Source organism: Podarcis bocagei (genome assembly GCF_964188305.1).
Source record: "Podarcis bocagei genome assembly, chromosome: 8".
In the NCBI taxonomy this organism is placed as follows: domain Eukaryota; kingdom Metazoa; phylum Chordata; class Lepidosauria; order Squamata; family Lacertidae; genus Podarcis; species Podarcis bocagei.
The window spans coordinates 51,346,632-51,368,773 of NC_138133.1; the positions used below are offsets into that span (position 1 = coordinate 51,346,632).

The 22,142-nt window shown below is 39.9% G+C and overlaps 1 protein-coding gene across 1 annotated transcript in view; it reads right to left on the reverse strand.

Moving 5' to 3' along the window:
• Positions 1–22,142, reverse strand: part of PRKDC (protein kinase, DNA-activated, catalytic subunit) — an 87,172-nt gene that overhangs the window by 18,350 nt on the left and 46,680 nt on the right. Inside the window, exons 49-72 of the mRNA XM_081205378.1 lie at positions 21,283–21,426; positions 20,628–20,779; positions 19,970–20,101; positions 19,001–19,112; positions 18,203–18,327; positions 17,960–18,109; positions 17,408–17,581; positions 17,026–17,124; positions 15,729–15,939; positions 14,947–15,118; positions 14,182–14,397; positions 13,736–13,848; positions 11,858–11,989; positions 11,475–11,654; positions 9,844–10,061; positions 6,543–6,681; positions 4,934–5,122; positions 4,123–4,347; positions 3,795–3,903; positions 3,210–3,321; positions 2,701–2,890; positions 2,337–2,511; positions 2,018–2,208; positions 531–711 (exon numbers count right to left, since the gene is read on the reverse strand). Of these exons, the coding sequence (XP_081061504.1) occupies positions 531–711; positions 2,018–2,208; positions 2,337–2,511; positions 2,701–2,890; positions 3,210–3,321; positions 3,795–3,903; positions 4,123–4,347; positions 4,934–5,122; positions 6,543–6,681; positions 9,844–10,061; positions 11,475–11,654; positions 11,858–11,989; positions 13,736–13,848; positions 14,182–14,397; positions 14,947–15,118; positions 15,729–15,939; positions 17,026–17,124; positions 17,408–17,581; positions 17,960–18,109; positions 18,203–18,327; positions 19,001–19,112; positions 19,970–20,101; positions 20,628–20,779; positions 21,283–21,426 (3,841 nt within the window). The remainder of the gene's footprint in view (positions 1–530; positions 712–2,017; positions 2,209–2,336; positions 2,512–2,700; positions 2,891–3,209; positions 3,322–3,794; positions 3,904–4,122; positions 4,348–4,933; positions 5,123–6,542; positions 6,682–9,843; positions 10,062–11,474; positions 11,655–11,857; positions 11,990–13,735; positions 13,849–14,181; positions 14,398–14,946; positions 15,119–15,728; positions 15,940–17,025; positions 17,125–17,407; positions 17,582–17,959; positions 18,110–18,202; positions 18,328–19,000; positions 19,113–19,969; positions 20,102–20,627; positions 20,780–21,282; positions 21,427–22,142) is intronic.

Consider the following 22,142-nt stretch of genomic DNA (forward strand, 5'->3'; position numbering starts at 1 on the left):
TGGCAGTGGCTGGGCAACTCAGAATGGACAATAAAAGAGGGGTGATAACCTCATTCCTCAAGTCTTTATAAAGAGTGCAAGCCAGATGGGCATGCGCCACCGATTCGGTACTGCCATCTCCACAGGGACATAAGCATTTTTCGTTTGGAATTGTCCCTCAAGTACAGCCGAGGGCAATACATTCAATCTTGCAAGAGTAAAAGTATCTATATTTTAGAACTGCTAGGTGAATAACGTTATTTTCTGATGATGTAAAACCACCATGAGTTGATTTTACTTCTTCAGTTTTGGTTAGGAAAAACATTTGTAGGAACAGATCATTATGGTAAGTGATGATATGTACCTTACTGGAACAAACATGAAAACTAAAATCCAACCTGATTTCATCATCAGGTATCAAAACGTTCAACTGGGGTAGATTTAACTGTCCAAGAAGAATACATCACTGTGGCCTTAAATATACACCCACCCACCAATCTATCTTTGTCATAGCTGCATAACTGGCATGAACAACCCCTCTTTTATCTCACCTGCTGAGCTTTCTTCTTCCTTCCGGAGGTGACTGTCACAGAAATTAGCCAACGTCATATAAGCATTTATGACACCCTTTGTATCTATGTGTTCAGATGAGATGGACTGTACCTCTTCTTCAGCTTTCCTTGCAGCCTTGCTAAAGCATTGGAACGCCCTCTTATTCAAACCTGCTATAACCTGAAATTACAACAAATCAGAAATCCCAGAACCAAGTTCAAGAGTCACAGAAGTGGGCACTTAAATTTAGAATCTAAATAAAAGCATGTTAAGGCAACAAGATTATAAATGATTTCTTAAAACAAGACTACAAAGTGCTTTTGAGGCAGACAGATACTAAGGCACAGGCACAGAAATAGGAGGCAGGAGGAAAGAAAAGGTTCAAAGAAGGAAATCAGGAACAGCTTAAAAAGTGAGATCTAGAACTGTTCATGGACAGAGCACATTCCTCAACCTCCCCCCCCCAAAAAAAAACCCCCCTTGGGCTGTGGAAGTGTGCCCTCCTGCTGCCAGCACCTAGAATTTGGGCCAGTGAATAAAATCAGTTGATAGAAATTAAAGTATGTACAACTAGAAAATACCGTTTCATGCAATGCAAAAATTAACTTACGGAGATTCATTGCTACAAGATGTGATGGCAACCACTGTGATGCATTTGTGAGATTCTTAATGGCATCTGGCTACTGCTAGGAACAGCAAGGAGGAGGAAGATGGAGAGCACAGGAGAAAGGTCATCCCTGCAAGTCCCTGCCTATTCCCGCTACAGGTATGGTGAGGCAGAAGACTTAAGATGAACCAGTGCAACATAAAATTCACTGGTGCAAAGAGTGCCATCCAGAAACCAGTAAGAGGATTTCATAGCATGGAATTAGTAAGTTCCACTGAAATCACTATAACATTTTATTATTATATAATAGATATGATATAATCCAGTGGTTTTCAACCAGTGTGCTGTGGTACCCTGGGGTGCCTTGAATGATGGTCAGGGGTGCTGCGGGCAAGACTGGCCTCTGTTCCTCTTTCATTCCCTCCATTCCTCTGATGCCGTCTTGCGTCTCTGCCTGTTAAAGGCTTGCACAGCTGTTTGTTGCAACAGCTCTGGCGACAAGCTCCCCAGCTGAATGGTGCCTCTGGCCAGGGGGTGCTTCCCATGCTCCTGGGGTAGGGAGGCAGCTCAGAGACCAGAGGCGGCAGCTGCAGCTGCCCAGAGGACTCCGAAGGAGAGGGGAGAGGAGGCTGAGGGAAGATTCCACAAGGGAGGGTGTTTGAAAAAGGGTGAGAGGCTGCCGGCTCTGCAGGCAAGGGGTGACATAACTGGTCTCCTGTGCTCCACAGGGGAGCTGCAGAAAGAATGTACTTGGTCAAGGGAGCTGTGGACCCAAAAAAGGTTGAAAACCTCTGATATAATTGATTAGGGCAAGAAAGAAGAAAATCAAGTTGTACCTTCAGTCACTTGTTTAGCAATTCTGAGAGAAAAAGAACTTACCTTTTCAATATTATCAGGCTTTTCTCCTGAAAGCACTAAGACCTTTTTAGCTTTCTCTTCCTCAATTTGGTCAAGACACCCTGGATCCTTGCAAAGGGCACTGGCCATGATGTGGAAAGTGGTACCCAGGAGGTGGTTTTGGTTGCGGAAGGTTAAGGCACTGCTGCTCAAGCTGCCCAATTTATCCTCATCTGTTGGACCAAACATTGTAAAATTGACACTGTTACAAATATGATATATGCAGAAAGCGCAGTTAAGATCCTCTCTTAACCAAGCACGATTGCATTATGCATAGTAGACCGCTTCATGAAACACATACCTAGAAGGGAGGTGGTTTTGAGTACTGTAAGTATTTGTTCAGGACTACTCTGGCTTCGGCTGCGACTGTGGCTGAAGCGGCAATAGCTGTGGTTCCATCTCACAAGCCAGTCTTCTCTTGTCTTAGAATCTGCATGCAGGTCCTTCAGAAGTTTCATGGCTACTGAGAAGCTGTTCTGCATTAACATTTCAGGGGGGCGGGGACATGTGGAGAGAAACATCAGTAAAAAACAGCAAAGGATATGGAAGAAAGGCAAATCTATTAAATATGAAGGTAGGAAAAGGGTAACAGAAGCATGTGTTATCCAGATCTACTTCTTATGTTTTTATAATGGATTAAGGGCTGCTAAACAGGACATAGGCACCTGTTTCCTGGCACTCTCTATCATTTTCATTTTCATGGTAAATTTGCAGTTTCTAATCAGTGAGTGTATATCTTCATCTTCATGGTCCACTTCCATTTTGAAACTAGCATCTCCCCCTCCGTCCACTTCTAGACTGTCTTCCAGACTCGTTTTAGGAAGTCTCTCCTCAATTTTGTCAAGAAAGAAACATCTGCAGAAACATAAGGAAAATAACATAACGTTGACAGAAACAGAACTGGAACCACAGAAGACATTTCAGTCCTTACTCTTATTTTTCTATATGAAAAGTTGGAAGAGAAGGAATATGCATTAAATAAACATCTGAATGTTGTGGGTATATAACATGCAAAACCAATCCTTGAACTGTCATGACCGTCTATCAACAGAAATGATTAATTACAGAAACAGTTGTAGACAGTGCAAGAACAATTTCACTGGGAACATATTAAATGACTGAATGTTTAATAGATATATGCAATTACAAATAATCAAGATCAACCTTTATTTACCGATTTGTAATGATATCATCCCAAATGTTCATAGGATCCATTTTGGTATCGGGATATCTGTTTGTCCAAATACTAAGAAGTCTCTTAAGTGATGCCTGAGAACCTATATTACCTAAGAACCATTTGTTGGAGTAAAGAATACAAAGTTTAAAAATTACACCTTCAACCTGATAATGCAGCATAAGAAACACATGTCAAAATCCTAAATAACTAGCATGGCCAGTTACTGATGTTGAATTGTTTGTATGCATATTTGTTTTATAAACAGCAGTTCAGTGGAAGCTGGTTCTGTCAGCTTCCGGAATTTCAAAACAGGTCATGATGTGGCATAGAAGAACAGTAGTTTAAAACAGAAGAGTAGCTTAAATACAGAAATACACTTGCATCAGAACAAAGTGATAAAAAAACCTGTAGTAGTAGCCACTATCAAGAAAAGGTGACATTCAATATCATTATAGCTATTCTGTACATTTTTGTAGGTGCAAAATGAAAGATACATACCTCCGAGTTGGGATTAATTTCCCCCCAGATTTACAAGTCTACTACAACAATGTGAAAGCACTGCATGAAGTTGAAAAAACTTACCTGGCTTGCTTATAAAGTTGACAAAGTCCTGTATTTCTGTTAAAGCCTGAACGGACTGCAGCTTGGTAAGTCGACTCTGGTGCAACAGTGAATCGATATTGGAATAGTTCTGTGGAGTAGACAACATTTCCATTTGAATTCCTGTACAACAATTAGTGGATTTTCCTTTATGCTATGCTTTTCCAGGGAATCAAGACTTTAAACCTGAACCCATTTTATCCCCTTTTAACTCCCAAGGAGGCAGTGGAGAGTGACATAATCCTGCAGTAGCAATGAACTTTTATCAGTTATCTACTGACTTTTCACACCAGATGTATGTGATCCTTACCTGCATGAACACCTGCATAGCGTTATTGACATAATATTTGGCTCTGTCAAAATCATCCTGTAGAATGTAGAGAAGACTCAACTCTTGGCTGTAATACATTTCTATTAGAGCTTTCTTCTGTTCAGTCTTCATAGCTTCATCAATGAATGTCAGTAAAGACTGGTCATTAGCACCATGAAGGAGAAGCTTCAGTTTGCTGCGAATTATGTATGGCAGATAGGTTTCCTAAAGTGGTGGGAAATTGAAATTTGTTTTATTACATTGAAATAGCATTCATGACCTGATTGCATTATCCTGGATTATATTTCACTTAATTATATTTATATTAAAACTTTAATGTCCTCTGCTGCATTTGGCGCTTTCGTTTAATATTTTAATACATACTAACAGTGAGATTCTTCCACACAAGACTAATATTAGGTTGAGAGCTCTTCCCACAGGGAAGGACCAAATGACACATTACACAGCAGATTCATGACTGATCTCAAAACCCTTTTTTAAAGAAAAGAACGAAAATAAATTGAAACACAGCTGCTACTAGGGTAGCCAGTTTTTCTGGAGCAGCAGCAGGGGGAGGAAAATACTTAACTCCCCGCCCCCTGCAGCGCACATGCACACACACACACTTTGCATACTCAAAACCCACACACCCCAGAAGCTGCTGTTAGACCTGTAGTAGGAAAACACAGAGATGAATCACAAATCTCCATTATCACATGCAGTTTGGCCCTGAAATACAGTATAAGCAGACTGATGCAATGAACAAGTGCAACGTAGCCAGAATGGAAAATATATACGTATGTTTGAAAACCTGATAAAATGGATCACTCCATGTTTTATTTAGGTCTGAGGGCTGTCCATTATCAATGTTTACAGTCGAACAGTATTCCAGAGACTTCCATTCTGTCAAGCGGTTGTAACATTCAAGAGATGCAAGCTCCCAAAAATCTTTTTCTGCTTCTGTTGGTTCTTCATCAGGCCAGTCTTGCATAGAGAGTGCCTGTAGAAACAAATGCATGTGTATCTCAGTGATTAGCTAGTAATTTAGGTAAAGGGACCCCTGACCATTAGGTCCAGTTGTGACCGACTATGGGGTTGCGGCGCTCATCTTGCTTTATTGATGGAGCCGGCGTACAGCTTCCAGGTCATGTGGCCAGCATGACAAAGCCACTTCTGGCGAACCAGAGCAGCACACGGAAACGCCGTTTACCTTCCCGTTGGAGCGGTACCTATTTATCTACTTGCACTTTGACGTGCTTTCAAACTGCTAGGTTGGCAGGAGCAGGGACCGAGCAACGGGAGCTCACCCCATCGTGGGGATTTGAACCGCCAACCTTCTGATCGGCAAGTCCTAGGCTCTGTAGTTTAACCCACAGTGCCACCCACGTGGGTTAACGAGGAATTTATAAACTAATAATTTATCTGTACACAATTATGAATTCATAGCCAATTTGCTCTTCCATAACAGTTTTGATACCTGTGCAGTTTTGATACAACACCGCGTGACCTAGGAGCAAAGGAAGCTGCCGAATACCAAGCCCAACCATTGGCCCACCTAGATTACAACTGCCAACACTGATTTTAGGCAGGCGTCTTTTCCAGCTGCACCTAGAGATGCCAAGGACCTTTTGGCATGCAAAGCTTGTGCTGCATGCATGAAAGACAGCCCCTCCCATAAAAGCAGAACTACCAGTCATATAATATTTCTGGATAACTGCCAAAATAGAGATGCTCCTTTAACAAAACTATTTTTTTTAATACAGCAACACTCCTTTGTATTTAAGCATATCCAACAATATATAGACTAACAAGTTAACAGACGAAACACTGAAAGCAAGCTGTTAACTAATGAAGGAAAGGAATAATAAGAAGAGAACTCAGGAAACCACCTCAACCAATTTAAGCAGGGAGGGTGTCGGGCAACAGGGAGGGTGGTACGCAAAATGCATCCCCGCTTTGTTTCTCTGGCCCAACACCAGGAACAATCCCTGAAATTGAGTTCTCAGAATGGCTTCATGGGAGGGCTGATAGAATTCTTATCAATGGGATCCCCCCCCCACACACACACACCCTGCACACCCTGCCCAGCCTTCCAACCTATGTTGGTGTTGCACCAATTACTCGGACCTTCCATTAATCAATACTCTGACTACACCTTAGGGGCTAACTTAGAGGTCAGTAAATCAAACTCTCTTCTACTCCTACTAATGACTATAAAGCTGCATTGAAAAGCTTTCAAAGTCTTAACACATTTATGTGCAATTCATGCCTCTCCTTTTCCTCAGTCATGAAGAAAATTATCCTGGCTAAAGCAGAGAAATGATGATTTGAAGAACCTTTAAAAAATCAATATTCAGCCTGAACAATTACTTATTTTTTCTTCAGATACTTGAAAGCAAGTCTTCATATGAAAAGCATACCTTATCATATTGCTTTGCTGCTTCAGCATAATCGTTTTTTGCTTCTGCCAATAGAGCTTTATGAGTAATTTCCTTAGTGTCAATCTTTCCACTAAAAATAGCCCGCAGAACATCATAATCTCCAACTGATCGATAAAGCCTAGAAAGTGGAAAAAAAAAAATCCAGGATACAGCTGTATGCTTGATATTGCTAAAGGGACGAGGCAAGGATGTCCTCTGTCTCCCCTGCTATTTATAACAGTGCTGGAAGTATTTAATAAGAAGTTAAGGGAAACAATGGAGGTCAAAGGAGTGAAGGTAGGAAGTAAAGAATATAAAATGAAAGCTTTCGCGGATGACATAGTATTAACATTGGAAAACCCAAAGAATAGTCTGCAAGAAGAATTACAGAAATTAGAAGAGTTCAGCAAAGTGGCAGGTCTTAAACTCAACAAGAACAAGACTAAAATGTTGGCAAAAAATATAAGCAAAGATGATATCGTAGAATTAGAACAAAAAACCGGAATTATGGCAGCAAAGAAGTTGAAATATCTCGGAGTGTGGATTGCAGCTAAAAACATAAACTTATATAAAGATAACTATGAAGCTACTTGGAAGAGTATTAAGAAAGATCTAGAAATCTGGGAGAGACTGAAACTTTCTTTTTTGAGGAGGATATCAGTTATCAAAATGAATGTCTTGCCCAGAATGCTATTTTTGTTTCAAACTATTCCAGTAATTAAGGGGCTGAAACAGTGAAAAGAGTGGCAAAGGGCTTTGGCGAGATATATTTGGCAGGGTAGAAGACCGCGAATAAAAATGAAAATATTGGTAGACAAAAAAGAGAGAGGAGGTTTCTCATTACCAGATTTGAGTTTATACTATGAAGTGGCGTGTTTAATGTGGGTGAAAGATTGGATAAAACTGGAAAATACTGATATTTTGGATTTAGAGGCCTTCGATAACAGGTACCTGTGGTACGAGAAGGTGAAAGTTCATAGAGGCTTTCTAAATCATATAATTAGAGGACCAATATTCCAAGTTTGGGAAAGAAATAAAGATTTGCTGGAAAAGAAAACACCCTGGTGGATTTCACCAATAGAAGTGCTGACTGTCAAAAAAACTAATATGGGGGGGGGGGGAGCCACTTATGAAGAACTTACCAGGAAAACCGATCAGGGCATAAAACTTAAACCCTATGAAGCGGTAAAGAACTTATTTACAGGGTGGTTGCAATACCACGAGGTAAACGACTTGCTAAAAGAAGACAAAAAGAAATTAGGATTTGAAGATAAAAAATCTAAATTTAATGTGGAAGTTATAGAAGGTAAAAATAAAACTTTGTCTAGGATGTATGATCTCTTATTGGATTGGTACACAAAAGACGAAGAGGTGAAGGAGGCTATGACCAAATGGGCCATGGATATTGGTCACAATATTGATTTTGTAATGTGGCATGAATTGTGGAATGTTAATACGAAGTTCACGGCGTGTACGGCATTGAGGGAGAACCTTTGGAAAATGATTTATAGGTGGTATCTCACGCCAGTGAAGTTAGCTAAGATTTATAGATTGAAGAATAAGAAATGCTGGAAATGCGGAGAGGTAGAAGGTGACTTCTACCATATGTGGTGGACATGCAGTAAGGTGAAAGGCTTTTGGGAACTGATTTACAATGAGCTTAAAAAAAATTTGAAATATACTTTTCAAAAAAAGCCTGAAGCCTTCCTGCTAGGAATAACTGGCAAAGAAATTTAAAAAGAAGATAAAAATCTATTTTTATATGCCACAACGGCCGCAAGAACCATGTTAGCACAAAACTGAAAAATAGAGGTAATACCTACTATAAGTGACTGGCAAGTCAAGATGATAAACTATGCTGAGCTAGCTAAAATAACAGGAAGATTAAGGGATCAGGACGAACAGAAATTTCATGACAATTGGAACAAATATTTGACATATCATATATAAGAACTAATTGTAGAAGTTTGACGACACTGGCGGGACTGGAATAACTAACAGCGAACGACTAATAAGTAAAGGAGATAAAATACGTGATTCCAGAATTTATCTGATACTTACCAAAGGGGTGGAGGGAAGTCTAAGGCTCGGTGGAGCTTAAAACAACTATGTAATATATGTATGATTCATGGACTGGATACGACACATGTAATTTATGTATTATACTTTGTATTTGTTTATATGTATATATAATGATAAACCAATAAAAACTCATTTGGAAAAAAAAAGTGAAAAAAAATCCAGGATACAGCTGAATGCTTATTGCTTAAGTACACGTTATCCTAACTTCCATAAGCAATGGCCCCGAGGTCATTTCACGCATGTATATGAAATTGTGTAAAATGGGGAGCACCCAGGGGAGCCCTCCTCAACCAAGCCCCTCCATCCCTCTGGCCTTCAGGAGCCTGAGCTGAGTCATCCCAGCTATCATGCACGGTAAAGCTTCTGCCCTGCACGCGTCAGCTGGGCCAGCTACACCGCCCCTCCACTTCCCGCGTGTCAGAGGAATGGTGGGGTTTGGTTGAACATTTCTGGGTACCACTTCCAAGTACTTGGCATGTGTGTGCATGGTCACAAACAAAAGGAATGTACATAATTGGGGCATTGACTGTTTTTTTATGTGATTATTTCCCTCCTTCTTACAGAACCTGTCTTCCCCATCCCTAATTCCCCCAAAGACATTAAATTTGATAACCATTGCAATCAACAGATGGTGCTGACTCCCTTACTTCTGTTCACTGCTGCCTGCGTTGTTTTTCTTGCTCTGGTGCCTTTGCGGGTAATCAAGAAGGATAGTTTGTCATCAGCTACTGAAGACATCATTGCACAACCAATAATGTGGACAGCAATGAAGAGAAGTGAAGAGAGTAGGCTAAAAAGTAGCACTGTTAATAGAGCAGCAGGAAAGATTCCATTGAAGGTTTTTTTAGAAGCTCCAAATGACTTAGAAGTGGTGAAGGTTACACTAGGGTGCTTGGGGAAAGTAGGGGAGTTCCCCCTCATATATATTTACACATATACACCACACAGAATTTGCCACCCAAAACCTCTTGGCTGTATACACCCCATGGTTTAGCCACCCCAGGGCAGCTCAAAGTAATCCAGTGAGTATCACTGTTGAGTAAACCTTAGAACCTGGGTTTATTTTCAGTCCTAATCCAACAGCGTCGCTATTGAGAAAATGCTAATTCAATAGGTGTTATATAGGCTGCAAAAATACTACTTATAGTCTTTTTTTATACAATTTAAAAAACATACCATACAGTAATGTAACTCTAGAGAGGAAAGAAAAAAAACTTACTTGGCAAGTTCAATCCATTTGATCACATTGGGTGAAAGTTCTGTCTTTCCACGCATCCTTTTGGAGGGTGGCTCCTCCCCCTCCTCCTCCGGGGAAAGGTGAATTAAAGATTGTTCAAGAAGCAGGATACCCACTGGCTGCTGCAAACTTGCTAAGCAGCTAGTGCTCACACTTGAAGGGCTGAGGTCCAGCAGCTCTCTGTGTTGGTAGCTCATTTCCTATCGCACCAAACCCATAATTAGCTATTGGAATTACTTTGAGGTTAGCTTAATATGTAATGTTAAATATGCCGTGTCTCTCTCTCTCTCATTCTCTCTCTCTCTCTCTCTCTCTCTCTCTCTCTCACACACACACACACACACACACTCTTAATCCAACAGCCCCCTCTGTTATGTCTAGAGCTAGGACAACTTACTTATGTCTTGACATCATAATACTGTGCATTTCCCTAGCCTCACTTCATATTATTATTAGCTGCAGAGACAGGGAGATGTACAACACTGTCATAATCAGACACAAGCAAGTTGTTTTTGTAGTGATTGTTTGAAATGCATCCCTGTTTCATTGGTGTGAGCCGCTTTGAGCATGGTTTTCTTTGTGTGTCTCCCAAGACAGATGCAGTTCCACACTAAACACCTTTGTCTATAAAGAAATTAGCCAACTAGGTAAATTTTATAATGTAGAGAACAAGAATTAAGGCAACTTCACAGACCATTAAAAGAAGGAAGAACTAGTACGTCCCTTGGCAAATATTAACAAATTTAAGTAAGAATGGTGTCATCTTTAATCAATTTTAGCTTGGGCTCATTTATATCTTCTGTAAAAGTGGTGGAAATTTTCTGGTCTGCTGGTCAAATTTGGCCCACCAGCCTGTTTTGTTCAAGTCACATCAAGTGACACAAACATGTGGGAAGCACTGCAGAAGGGGCTTTGGCAAGTTTCTTTGGAAAGAAAAAAATGTGTCATCTTTCATTGGAGCATTTCTTTTTTTTCCCCTGAAGGAAGTAGTTTGTTTTCAAAGCACTTCCCCCACTGCTCTGAATACAAACTACTTCCTTTGTAGAGGGGGAAATGCTCCTATGTTTGGGACATTTTGGGTCATTTTCCTCTGTGCAGAAACTTCAAAGGGGCTCCCTCTAACCGACCATCAGCCAACTGTCAATTAAAGGGAGCCTATTTGAGATGTGTGTCTTTAAAAGTGGTTGCTGTACAGCAGAACTTTCCAAACTGTATGTTGCGACACGTCAGCTGCAGTGTGTAGGTGTGTCACACAAACATTCCCCGTGCTCCTCCTGGGGCTGGAAAGGGGTTAGTTTAACTTCCAGTTTGCTAGTAAAACTGAATTACTGTGTAACGAAATGATGCATTTCTAAAAAGTGTGTCACCAACATGAAAGTTTGGAAAGCTCTGCTGTACAGGGACTTCCTTTGCACTTTGACATATGTCAACATCATTATGAAGCCAGATAGTTGACAGGTGAGTGGGTCTACCCACCGGTCAAAGATGCCCCATGGTGAGTGGAGAGAATAAAGATCTGGCCACTGGGCCAAAAAGGTTTCCCCCCAACCTGGTGTATATGCCTAAAAAGACAAAACAGGACAAAATTCAAACTGCAACGTAGAAAGCACTACCTGGATGCAAGCTATGAACGGTGGGAAATACAGCACAGATGTTGTCAGGAAGTGGTTGAAATCCTCAAGCAACTGCTGGACAACATTGTTCTTCTCAGGCAGAGTTTTCATTTTCTTCATTTCTTCCAGAATTCCACTAAACAAACTGCTGAAAAGCTGCTTAGCCAGTATAGGGTCTCTCTGTAATTGACAACGCAAGCAATGAATCCTTAGTACAACCGCACTCGTGCTTCCACAGAGAATCATGTGTCTCTTCTGCAACTGGAGCGTAGAAGTTTACAGGAACAGCTTTACATTTGAGTACCTTACACAAATTTTGAAATTTCGTTTACCACAACTGTGTTACCAAAAAGCAGTTAAAAAACACGGATAAAAGAGCATACCTGAGCTACGCCCTGCAGAGGGGTAATAAGACTGCTGTATTCAATCTGGATGTCAGGAAGGTCGCCTTGCCTGTACTTCCTGTACAGAGTGACCTGAGCATCATGTTTCATCTTTAGCTGGGTTTTAATTTCCTGCAACAATAGATAATTCCTGAATTAGTTTTGACGTGAACGGGGGGGGGGGACAGCTTATCATACAGTAACATTGAGAATGGATTACTACATTGAGCATGTAACACCTTTGCTGAGAGAGCTATATTATTGGCTGCCGATATGCTACAAAGCCACGGGTTAAGGTTCTGTCAGTTGCATATGAAAGCTGTAACCAACTTGGGACCAGGTTACTTGCAAGATATTCTTGGGCCCTATATACCAGTTTGGTCACAGCAGGCATCAGGACAGGCCGTCCTAATAGCGTTTGATTCCCCCAAGGTCCACTCCATTGTACTTAGAGCAGAATCTTTAAGTGCTGCAGCACTTGCCGTGTGGAATTCCCTCCCTGGGTATATTAGACAGACACTGACTATGCTACGTTTTTCAACACCTGTTAAATACTTCTGTATTTAGACAAGACTTTCCAGATGATTAACCCAAGCCATGAATCCAGATCACTGATATGAACTGTAGAATTGTGTTTTTATACAGCTTTACTATATTACTGATGCTTTTAAATAGCTCTGATATTTTCTATATGTTGTTGTTGTTTAGTCGTTTAGTCGTGTCCGACTCTCCGTGACCCCCTGGACCAGAGCACGCCAAGCACTTCTGTCTTCCACTGCCTCCCGCAGTTTGGTCAAACTCATACTGGTAGCTTCGAGAACACTATCCAACTATCTTGTCCTCTGTCGTCCCCTTCTCCTTGTGCCCTCCATCTTTCCCAATATCAGGGTCTTTTCCAGGGAGTCTTCTCTTCTCAGGAGGTGGCCAAAGTATTGGAGCCTCAGCTTCACGATCTGTCCTTCCAGTGAGCACTCAGGGCTGATTTCCTTCAGAATAGATAGGTTTGATCTTCTTGCAGTCCATGGGACTCTCAAGAGTCTCCTCCAGCACCATAATTCAAAAGCATCAATTCTTCAGCGATCAGCCTTCTTTATGGTCCAGCTCTCAAGTAATTAAAAAATTTCCAAAATAAATAGATAAATATACATCTCCTTTTTGTGGATCCTGCAAAGGGAGAGCTGACCACTCAAGAATGTTGATACAGAAAATGCATGACCTCAAGTTTAAGTCACATATTCCAATTCTTCCCAAAAGTTCAATTCTAAGGTTTAGGCTTCGAGCTGAACTACATCAAGCAAGAAGAGCCATGGATTCTGATGAAGAAGAGCAGAACTCAGGGAATGCATTTGCTTCAGAGTGGGTAAGACATGAAATGGTGTGTCTTCACTCAGGAAATATATTAGGCTAATTTGAGTGGCCCTGAGTTACTGGAGCAAGTGGGGCACACATGCCCCATGCAAGGATAGCTTCCTCCACAAGTCAGCCAACTTCTGTCCTCAGAAAAACCTTGATAGGCAAGCTTCCTGATCAGCTTTGGAAAAGTAAGCAACAAAACATGAAGATCATAACGCAATCTCCTTAGGGGGGGAAAACCCCCAACATCTCACATTTATTTGAGAAAAAGAATGGAGCTTTGATACTCCAGTCCCATCTCTGTAGTGCCTCACACTGTCAAGAGCCCAGCTAGATACTTCACTGCTTCTTAGGAAGGAGAGGAATCGTGTGCCTTGGTGGTCTCTCAACCCCACTGCTTATGGGACACTTGAACAATCTGCTTCCTAGGCATGCGGGCACTCTGTTCCTAAAGCGGTACTTCAGTAGAAGCACTCTAAAAACAGTTCAAGTCTCTGTTTTTTATTTATACTATAGGAAACAAACCTTTTCTTTTTTCTGTTCAACAACGCCCTTCCTTGCATAAATCAAACTAAGCTTTTCTTTGTCTTTTAAGAACCGTCGCCTCAGTCTCAGAATCTCTGCCCGTTCATCTATACCTAAGCAACAGAGAAGGAAAATTCTTTTTTAACTTATACATAAAGCTACTTTTTAATAACTTGCATACAACACTTTCCTAATTAAACAATGGGGTGTGAAAGTCTCACCCATAATATCATATAAGACCTGTAAAGGGATTTTGATGACATATGAACCCTTTGATTTAAGAACTTTCCTAATGTAAGGGCTTAAACTCTTGAAACCAATTTCTTTTGGTTGCTTGAGCAAAACTCATGTGTGATATTATGTAATTTGCTTAGCCTTAGATAATAAAGAAGGCTTCTTCTAACTAAGGATTGTAAGGGAGAAATCTCCATTAACAGCTGTGGTACCTTGAGCTTTGCTGTCCACCTCATCACCGGGCAAACCCAGTCTTTTCTCTCCGAAATTAGGACCTATAGGTTTGAAGGCGGTTCTGTGTGATTTGTCAGCTCGTTTGTTAATGAACAACATCGAAGATGACAGGGATTCAGAAGATGAAGGAAATCTGTATTCTGAAAAAGTGTCAACACTGTTTCCTATCAACCAGTTGAAAGAGCTTCTCCCACCTGAAATAAGAAGAAAGCATTAATACTCACATATCCCTCCATTTAATATAATATATGTTGCCCCCCACTACTATTCTTTTACTTGCCTAAGTTATAACCAGAAATAGATGTTAAAGAAACAGAATATCAGGGGAAGGTTCAGTATGAAAACTAAAATACTTAATACTTTTAGTATATGAGGCCAAAGATTTTACACACACACCAACAAACAAATACAAAAGTATATGCAAGTACAGTGGTACCTTGGTTTCTAAATGACTTAGCTGATGAACAAATCGGCTCACGAATGCTCCAAACCCAGAAATAAATGTTCCGGTTTGCAAAAGTTTTTTGGAAGCCGAACATCTGTTTCGGCTGTCGCCAATCGGAAGCCACACCTCGGTTTTTGAATGTTTTGGAAGTCGAAAAGACTTCCAGAATGGATTGAGTTCAAGAACCAAGGTACAAACCTCCATACACACAAGTTTTTGAATACACATGGAAGCATGAATTCCATACACAAACACTTTTAAGATTTTCATTAAATACTACTGCTTCAGGAAAACTTACTGGCATTTTGTGTGGGAGTAAATTCATACTGTTGCTGTGTAGCCCTTATCTGGCCACCCAGAGATCCTTCCTGTGAGCGATACCTGTTGGCATCCTGGGAAGCTTGAGACTCCGCAAACAAAGGTGTAAGAACAGTACTTCGGTACCGCCAACTTGAGTCAATAGCAAAATCCTAGAAAGTAAAAAACAACAACCCAGTGCTGAGACCATCTTTGCCCATTGAAGTCATCAAATTTGATTCAGCTGAAATACCACTAAACTCAGTGGGACAATGGAATAAATGTGCCTAGGATAGGTTTACATATAAAACTATTAGACAAAATCTTAATGTAGTTCTTTGTTTTAATATTTAGCTGGAAGTTGCCCAGAGTGGCTGGGGAAACCCAGCTGGATGGGAGGGGTATAAAATGCCCCCATTAGGCATTTATTTTTAAACTGGTGTCATTTCCTAACCCAAATTCCATTTTTTCCTCTGATTTCTATCCATTTCATTTTATAAAAATATCCTCCTTTCCCAATGTAATCATCAAAATGACTTCCTCAGTTTACATCTAATAAAGTATGAAACTGACCAATGTAAATTACAGCCAAATAGCTACTCAATGGATTTTACTGGCTCTGGACTAAAGGGTGATGGATCCTGAAGACTACCCCACAATTCTATATAAAAATACATAAGAGGAGCCTGCTGGATCAGGCCAATGGCCCATCTATGCCAACAACCAAATGTCACGGGGAAGCCATAAAACAAAAATAAAATAAAGATATATAAATAAATTCACCTGAAATTTGCATTCCGAAAGTGGATACTCAAACATTTTTCTGGAGTAATCTGGGCTCTTGCTGGTCATTTCAAGCAGAAAATTCGTAGCCAAGCTCAAATACTGAGTTTCAATTTTGACGGAGTATAAAGAGCTTAACAAAGTCAACATTCGATCAAGGGTATTGGCTGGTAGCCTAGTTTCATCACTCCAAAAGTTCCTGACAATTATTCTGTAAAAGGAAATACAGAGCATAGTACAACAATGGCAAGCTCAATAATGTTTTGTTTATTAAGCCATTATCACCATAAATGGCTCAGAGTTACCCCCACATGAACACACCCAGACCCTGAAATCATCCTATGGGGTCCTTCTTTGTGTACCAACTCCACGAGAGGTCCGGGGGTAGCAACACGAGAATGGGCTTTTTTTGCAGTGGCTTCCCACTTGTGGAATGCCAACCGCAGGGAAGTTCGGCTGGTGCCATCATTAGGCACCAGGCAAAAACATTCCTCTTCAACCAATGCCCTTTTAAATCTGTTGTGGGAGGGAAGATTATTCATTTGTTGTTCTTATTTTTATTATGTATTCTGTGTTTTTTATATTGTAATTTTATGCTGTGAAGCACCCCAAGATCTATGGATGAAGGGTGGTATACATATTTAATAAAACAAAATATTGCAAAGCCATCTTCCCACCCCCTATTTTTCACCAGTAGATTACCATTTCAAGATCAAATTCCTTATTCCTTACTTCATCAAGGCAAAATCAGGAAAATGAGGACTCGAACCTAGTGGTAAATTCCTTTGTTGTATCTAACTAAACTGTTCTGCCAATGCAATGACTTTTGGCTGCGCGATGGAATTTCCCTGCGCTCTCCTCCCCCTGTACAACCACTAAATCTGTTCCAGGGGTTCCCCCAACCCTCCAGAGCTGATGTAGAGGTCATGCATTAGGCACAGTGGGGAAGTTCCATTGTTCAGTTAAAAGTCCTTACAGTAGTGGAACTGTTTAGCTGGATACTACCTGACAGCACACTCCACTCATTGACAAAATGATCCTCTCAGTTTGTTTTCATGTGATGGTGAAAGGCAAGTTAGTACTGCCCAAAGGAAGACAGGAAAAGAAACTGACATTCAGCAGGGGGAGAGACTTAAAAGCAAACACAACCACCTTTATCTCATTTCCTTCCTTCCAAGCCGTCAAACCCAGACACCCAACACACTAAGTTATAATTCTGATTTCTGAAATAGTTTATAAGGCTTTGGTTTTCAGTTAAACACACACACACACATACATATGGGATAACATTACTCACTGCAATCCAGAATTTTCATCAACCAGTCCTTGTAACAGAACTTCTTTCGCTAGTTTAAACACTTCTGAAGAGTCCTCATCTGCTTGGCTTTCAGGATCCCTGAGGAAAGAGCAAGGAAAAACAGTTCTCTTCTACTGCCTTCTCACTAACACAAAAGGTTAGTGGAAAATCTGCAATACTTCACAGTATTCCATAATGGTCACAAGGATATATGCCCATAAGTTTCTCTATCAGTCTCTTAAGACAGCTTCAGAATTCTCAAATGTCAAGAGTTGGAATTTCCCCCCACACATCATGACTTCAATGTGCGGCACACTCATGCAACAGGTGACACAATTTAATGGAGGATTTCTTTTTAAAATACCTGTGGTTGAATTCTTACCTGTAGTTATCATATAGCCACATGAGAATGTCATACATTCTCCCCCGACATACTGGTGACGGGTGAGAGATGAAGCCGGTTACTGCAGGAAGAAGCTCTCGTACCTCAGCTGGTTTCAGGTTAGGTAGCATCTTGTATACTATATCCATACATATGGTTTGCCTTTCGTCGTCTCTAGGAGAGAAAAACAAAAACACATTTTTTAATTTGTCTATGATTTTAATTTTAAAAAGTTTTTTTCAACATATAGTGCATTTTTATTCACTTGAAAAAATGAAATCAAACAGATTTTAAAAATAACTTCATTGCATCAACAATAAGTATGTATACAAAAAGTGCAGCAAAGCTAGACCTTTGACTGAACATGCAAGGATTTTTCTCTGAAAAATGCCAACTGAAAAGTGATAACAGTGAAAAGCCTCCTCCTATCCTCAGCACCCAAAGGGAGAATGTGATTTTGAGCAACTCACATTTCCTCAAATAGGGCTTGTGCAGAAAATAGGGTTTGTGCAGAGTCCCTATAGAAATATGGATAATTATGCCCTTACTTACCTGTGATTCATGACTTGTGTAAAATCCTTACTCTTCAACTGTAAATACAGATCCGCTATTTCTTGGGCACGACACATTACTACCTCCAGGCAGTAAGTTTTCATCACCCCATGAAGTTTTGGTATCAGGAAGAAGACTGTATTCATAAACCTTTCCATGAACAAGAACCAAAAAGAACAGGAAGTTATAATACTGCTAAGCTAACTGAACCTCTCTAGGGTATAGGCAACTGAGAGTTCTCACTTGTCAGCAAGAGAAGGGAAGTTCTTTGTCACTTTATTCAGACACACAATAAATTTGTCCTCTTTGGTATTCTGATGCTGCTTTAGCTGCTGTATGACCAAGTCATAAACCGGACCTTCAAATATCTGAAAAATTGAACATATCGTTAGGTACTTTCAAATGCCAAAGCCTCAATATCCTGACCCAAAAAATAGTAATAATTACTAATTATGTGAGTAGTGAAAGGCCTCCTCAGTCATTTTTATAAGATTAGATAAATCTGTGAAAGCTAGCTCAGGCATAGGCAAACTTGGCCCTCCAAATGTTTTGGGACTACAACTCCCATCATCCCTAGCTAACAGGACCAGTGGTCAGGGATGATGGGAGTTGTAGTCCCAAAACATCTGGAGGGCCGAGTTTGCCTATGCCTGAGCTAGCTCTTTCAATGCCACAGTAGGAATGAGACTTTTATCTCAGAGGCAGTAAACTGCTGCCTACCAAAGGTTGGGGAACAATCTGAGTATGGCAATCTTCACCCTAACTTGTAGTTAGCAGCTACTGGAGGCAGATTACTGGAATGGATGAGATCTAGTATGACAATTCCAATGTTTCACTAAAAGGGCAATACTTTCTCCCCTCTCAAAATGTTATACAATGGACATGTTACACAATGAAATTCAGTGGATTAGCTACGATAACAACACACTGTTTTAATGGGCATTTTAGGAACCATCTTTAAAAAAATCATAGAATACACTTAAAAAGCAAACTCCTGCTTTGGTTTTAGAAATTGGAAAATACATAGCCTGTTGTACCCACTTTTTCCTTCTCAGAAATATAGTGAAGAATGAGTCCCAGCACTTCGGCGGCAGCTGCATACACTTCCTTGTATTTTACTAGGGCCATGTTGTTAGTCAAAGCTTGGTAGTATCTAGCAAGAAGAAGAAATATGCTTCGATAGAATGGAATTTTAATGTCTAACGTGTAATAAACAGATATCAGTAAGAGCATATTTAGAAACCCTATACAGACCACTTGTTTTATCTGTAACCTAAACAAAGTGGATTACAAATAATTTAATGAAGGGATGGGGGAAACTCTGGACTTTCATCAGCTCAGTGTCAGGGAGTTGCAATCCAACATCTGGAGGATGAGAAGTTCCCCATTCCTGGCCTCATGCATGCACTTTATACATATCTACTTTCCCGTTTGCTGAAAATTTCAATGTCAGTCCCCAAAGTTCCAGTTTTCATTTTGGAAATTGATTACCATTCCTGTCTGTTTCTCCCTCCCCTCCAGTACATGAAGCTAGTTCTAATTCAGCATTATATGCTCAATTTTTCCGATTTTCAGATGATCAACATGAATTCAGAGACTGAAGCATGCTTGAGTAACCTCATTTAACACCAAGTAAATTTCTGCATGATCTCACAGATGTGTTACGTGATCATTGTAGTTCCTGATGCAATCCTTTGAATGTAAAATGCTGCAGGGATCAATTTAATTGCTTTACTCAAAGCAATAAAACCACATCCAAATATGAAAATTTGGAGGAGATTAAACCTTCTGCAGTGAGAACACTGAAGTTTTATGTTGAAATCAATTATCTTAAAATCCCACCACCATCCTCCAAATTTATCATCTGATTGTGGGTTTTGTGTGAAGAATAAGTAAGAGGTAGGAGAATTGCAAGCCAAATATGCAAGTGTTTCATGTTTCCTTCTCTATTGGCCCCACTTCTTTTGTTCAGTACATTTCAGCTGAACTGCACAAAAATAATTTTCTTACTTGACACTGCCAATTTCACAGTTTGGATCATAGGGAGGCAGGTTATTAGCAAGAACAATTCCTAGTAACTGAATTCCCACGGAGTTGTCTTTTGTGTTGGCATCTCTACCAGAAAACCGTTCATATATTATCCTATAGTAAACAAAATCACAGAGATCATAAAAATAGTAACTTAGATTGAAAAATAGAAGTGGTCAAGTTCATACTGACTATTCAAATTGGAGCATTTTTAGAAACCCTGCATTAGATCAACACCTGATCCCCAACTCCCACCCAGCCATGCTATAGGTTTGTCTTCTAAGGACAGGGGTAGCCAGTGTGCTGCTCTCCAGGTGTTGTTGGACTCCATCAGCCCCAGGCAGCATGGTCCATGATCAGGGATGATGAGTTCCAACCCAGCAACATCTGGAGAGAACCGTGTTTGCCATCTGTGTCTAAGGCATGAAACACATTGATCCTTATTTCTCCAAGTTAAATACTAGAGAACTGGCAACAGGTATATTCTAACATTGCTAGACACGTATGATGACAACAGGATTTAGTATAAATGCAACAGTCCACCTACCCAAACTAGCTTTTTAAAAAAAGCCTTCATGCTACTAGGTTGATTTTTATGTATACTGCAACTACAAAGAGTACCTTTATTAAGATTACTTACCTGTAAGGTATGCTGAGACAATCTTTCCAGCACTCTACTACTGTCTTGACAATTTCTAAGTTATGTCTGAACACTGCTTTTTTCTGGTGAAATACATTCTTCATCAAGAACTCAAGCAACCGGTTAGCTAGGATTTCATCCTTGATATTTCCCTAGTATAAAGCAAATCACAAAGCACTGAGTTAGCTATTTAACTAAGTTAATTAGCTATTAAGTTAGCTAATTAATAGCTGAGTTTGCTATTTTAACTAAGGAATATGCTTTAAAAATTAATCTTCAATTTTCTGGAGTAGGATAGAATCTTCTTTTTTAACAATGCGACGCTGCAGAAGGCAAATCACACTATAAATTTAAATCACACTTTAAATTTATAAATACATTATGAGAATACATTTATAGTACAGTATCACTAACAGTTGTTTAGTGACAATAATAGCCACATACGTTCATCTAAAGTGTCTCCTCAGGATAGTGCTTAAGAAATCATGTAAAAGTAAAGGTGTTCTAAAAATCATCGTACCTGAATTGCCAGAGACATTTCTCATTATGAACTTACAATAATTACACCTTGATCCTGCATCAGATCATTACGACCTAAATATGCGCGCGTACACACACACACACACACACACACACACATTTCTTAGTTCCTTACTTTGGGTGTAGCAACACTAGTCCAGGAAAGTAGGGTGACCACTATCTCCACCACCATGTAATGAATCCCTTCTCCTCCGTTATCTCCAGAGACAACCAGCTGCAGTAAGGGGCCCATCCAGTGCTTTGTGTAAGGTTGGAAAACCTAGAGAAGAAATGCAGAATGCCATCTATACAGCACTGTCACTTTGGAAACTGCTGCACAATACTGAAAAAGTAAGTAAATGGAGAGGGCACTTCTTACAAATGCCCAACAATGTGATTACATTTCATGCTTCGCTGATAAATAATCACACAATACTTAGGAAAGTAAACAGGGTACTGATATTTGAACAGTTGGGTTTATATGAACACCCCTGAACATGCCACTCAGATATTTTTCTCTCCTCACCATTAACACATTCCAATTAGAGGCAGTAGATCAGATTCCATGTCTCTTACATGAAAAGTTGCCTGTCTTAGAAGTGCTACTTTTATTCACCTGGAGGTTTCAAAACTACAAGCCCAAGCCATCATACAACACTACTGCTTATATATGTGTATGATGGCTGGTTTATGGAAGTCCAGGGATTAGCACATTAATTTAGGTGCTATTTATTTTATTTATAAAAATACTTATATACTACCATCTCATAAAATATCAGGGCAACATGCAGCAATAGGCAAATAAAACAAAGAAAACCATTAAAAACTGAACAAAATCATCATCAAAATGCCTGGTTGATTAAGATTTTAATCAACTCTGTGTGCCAATCTTCATTACATTCTTAAACTTTGAGTTTCAACCTACTTTACTCATACTGTAGAAAATTATTACAACCACCAGTGCTCATTTACATTCTCAATTTTTTTTAAAAAAAT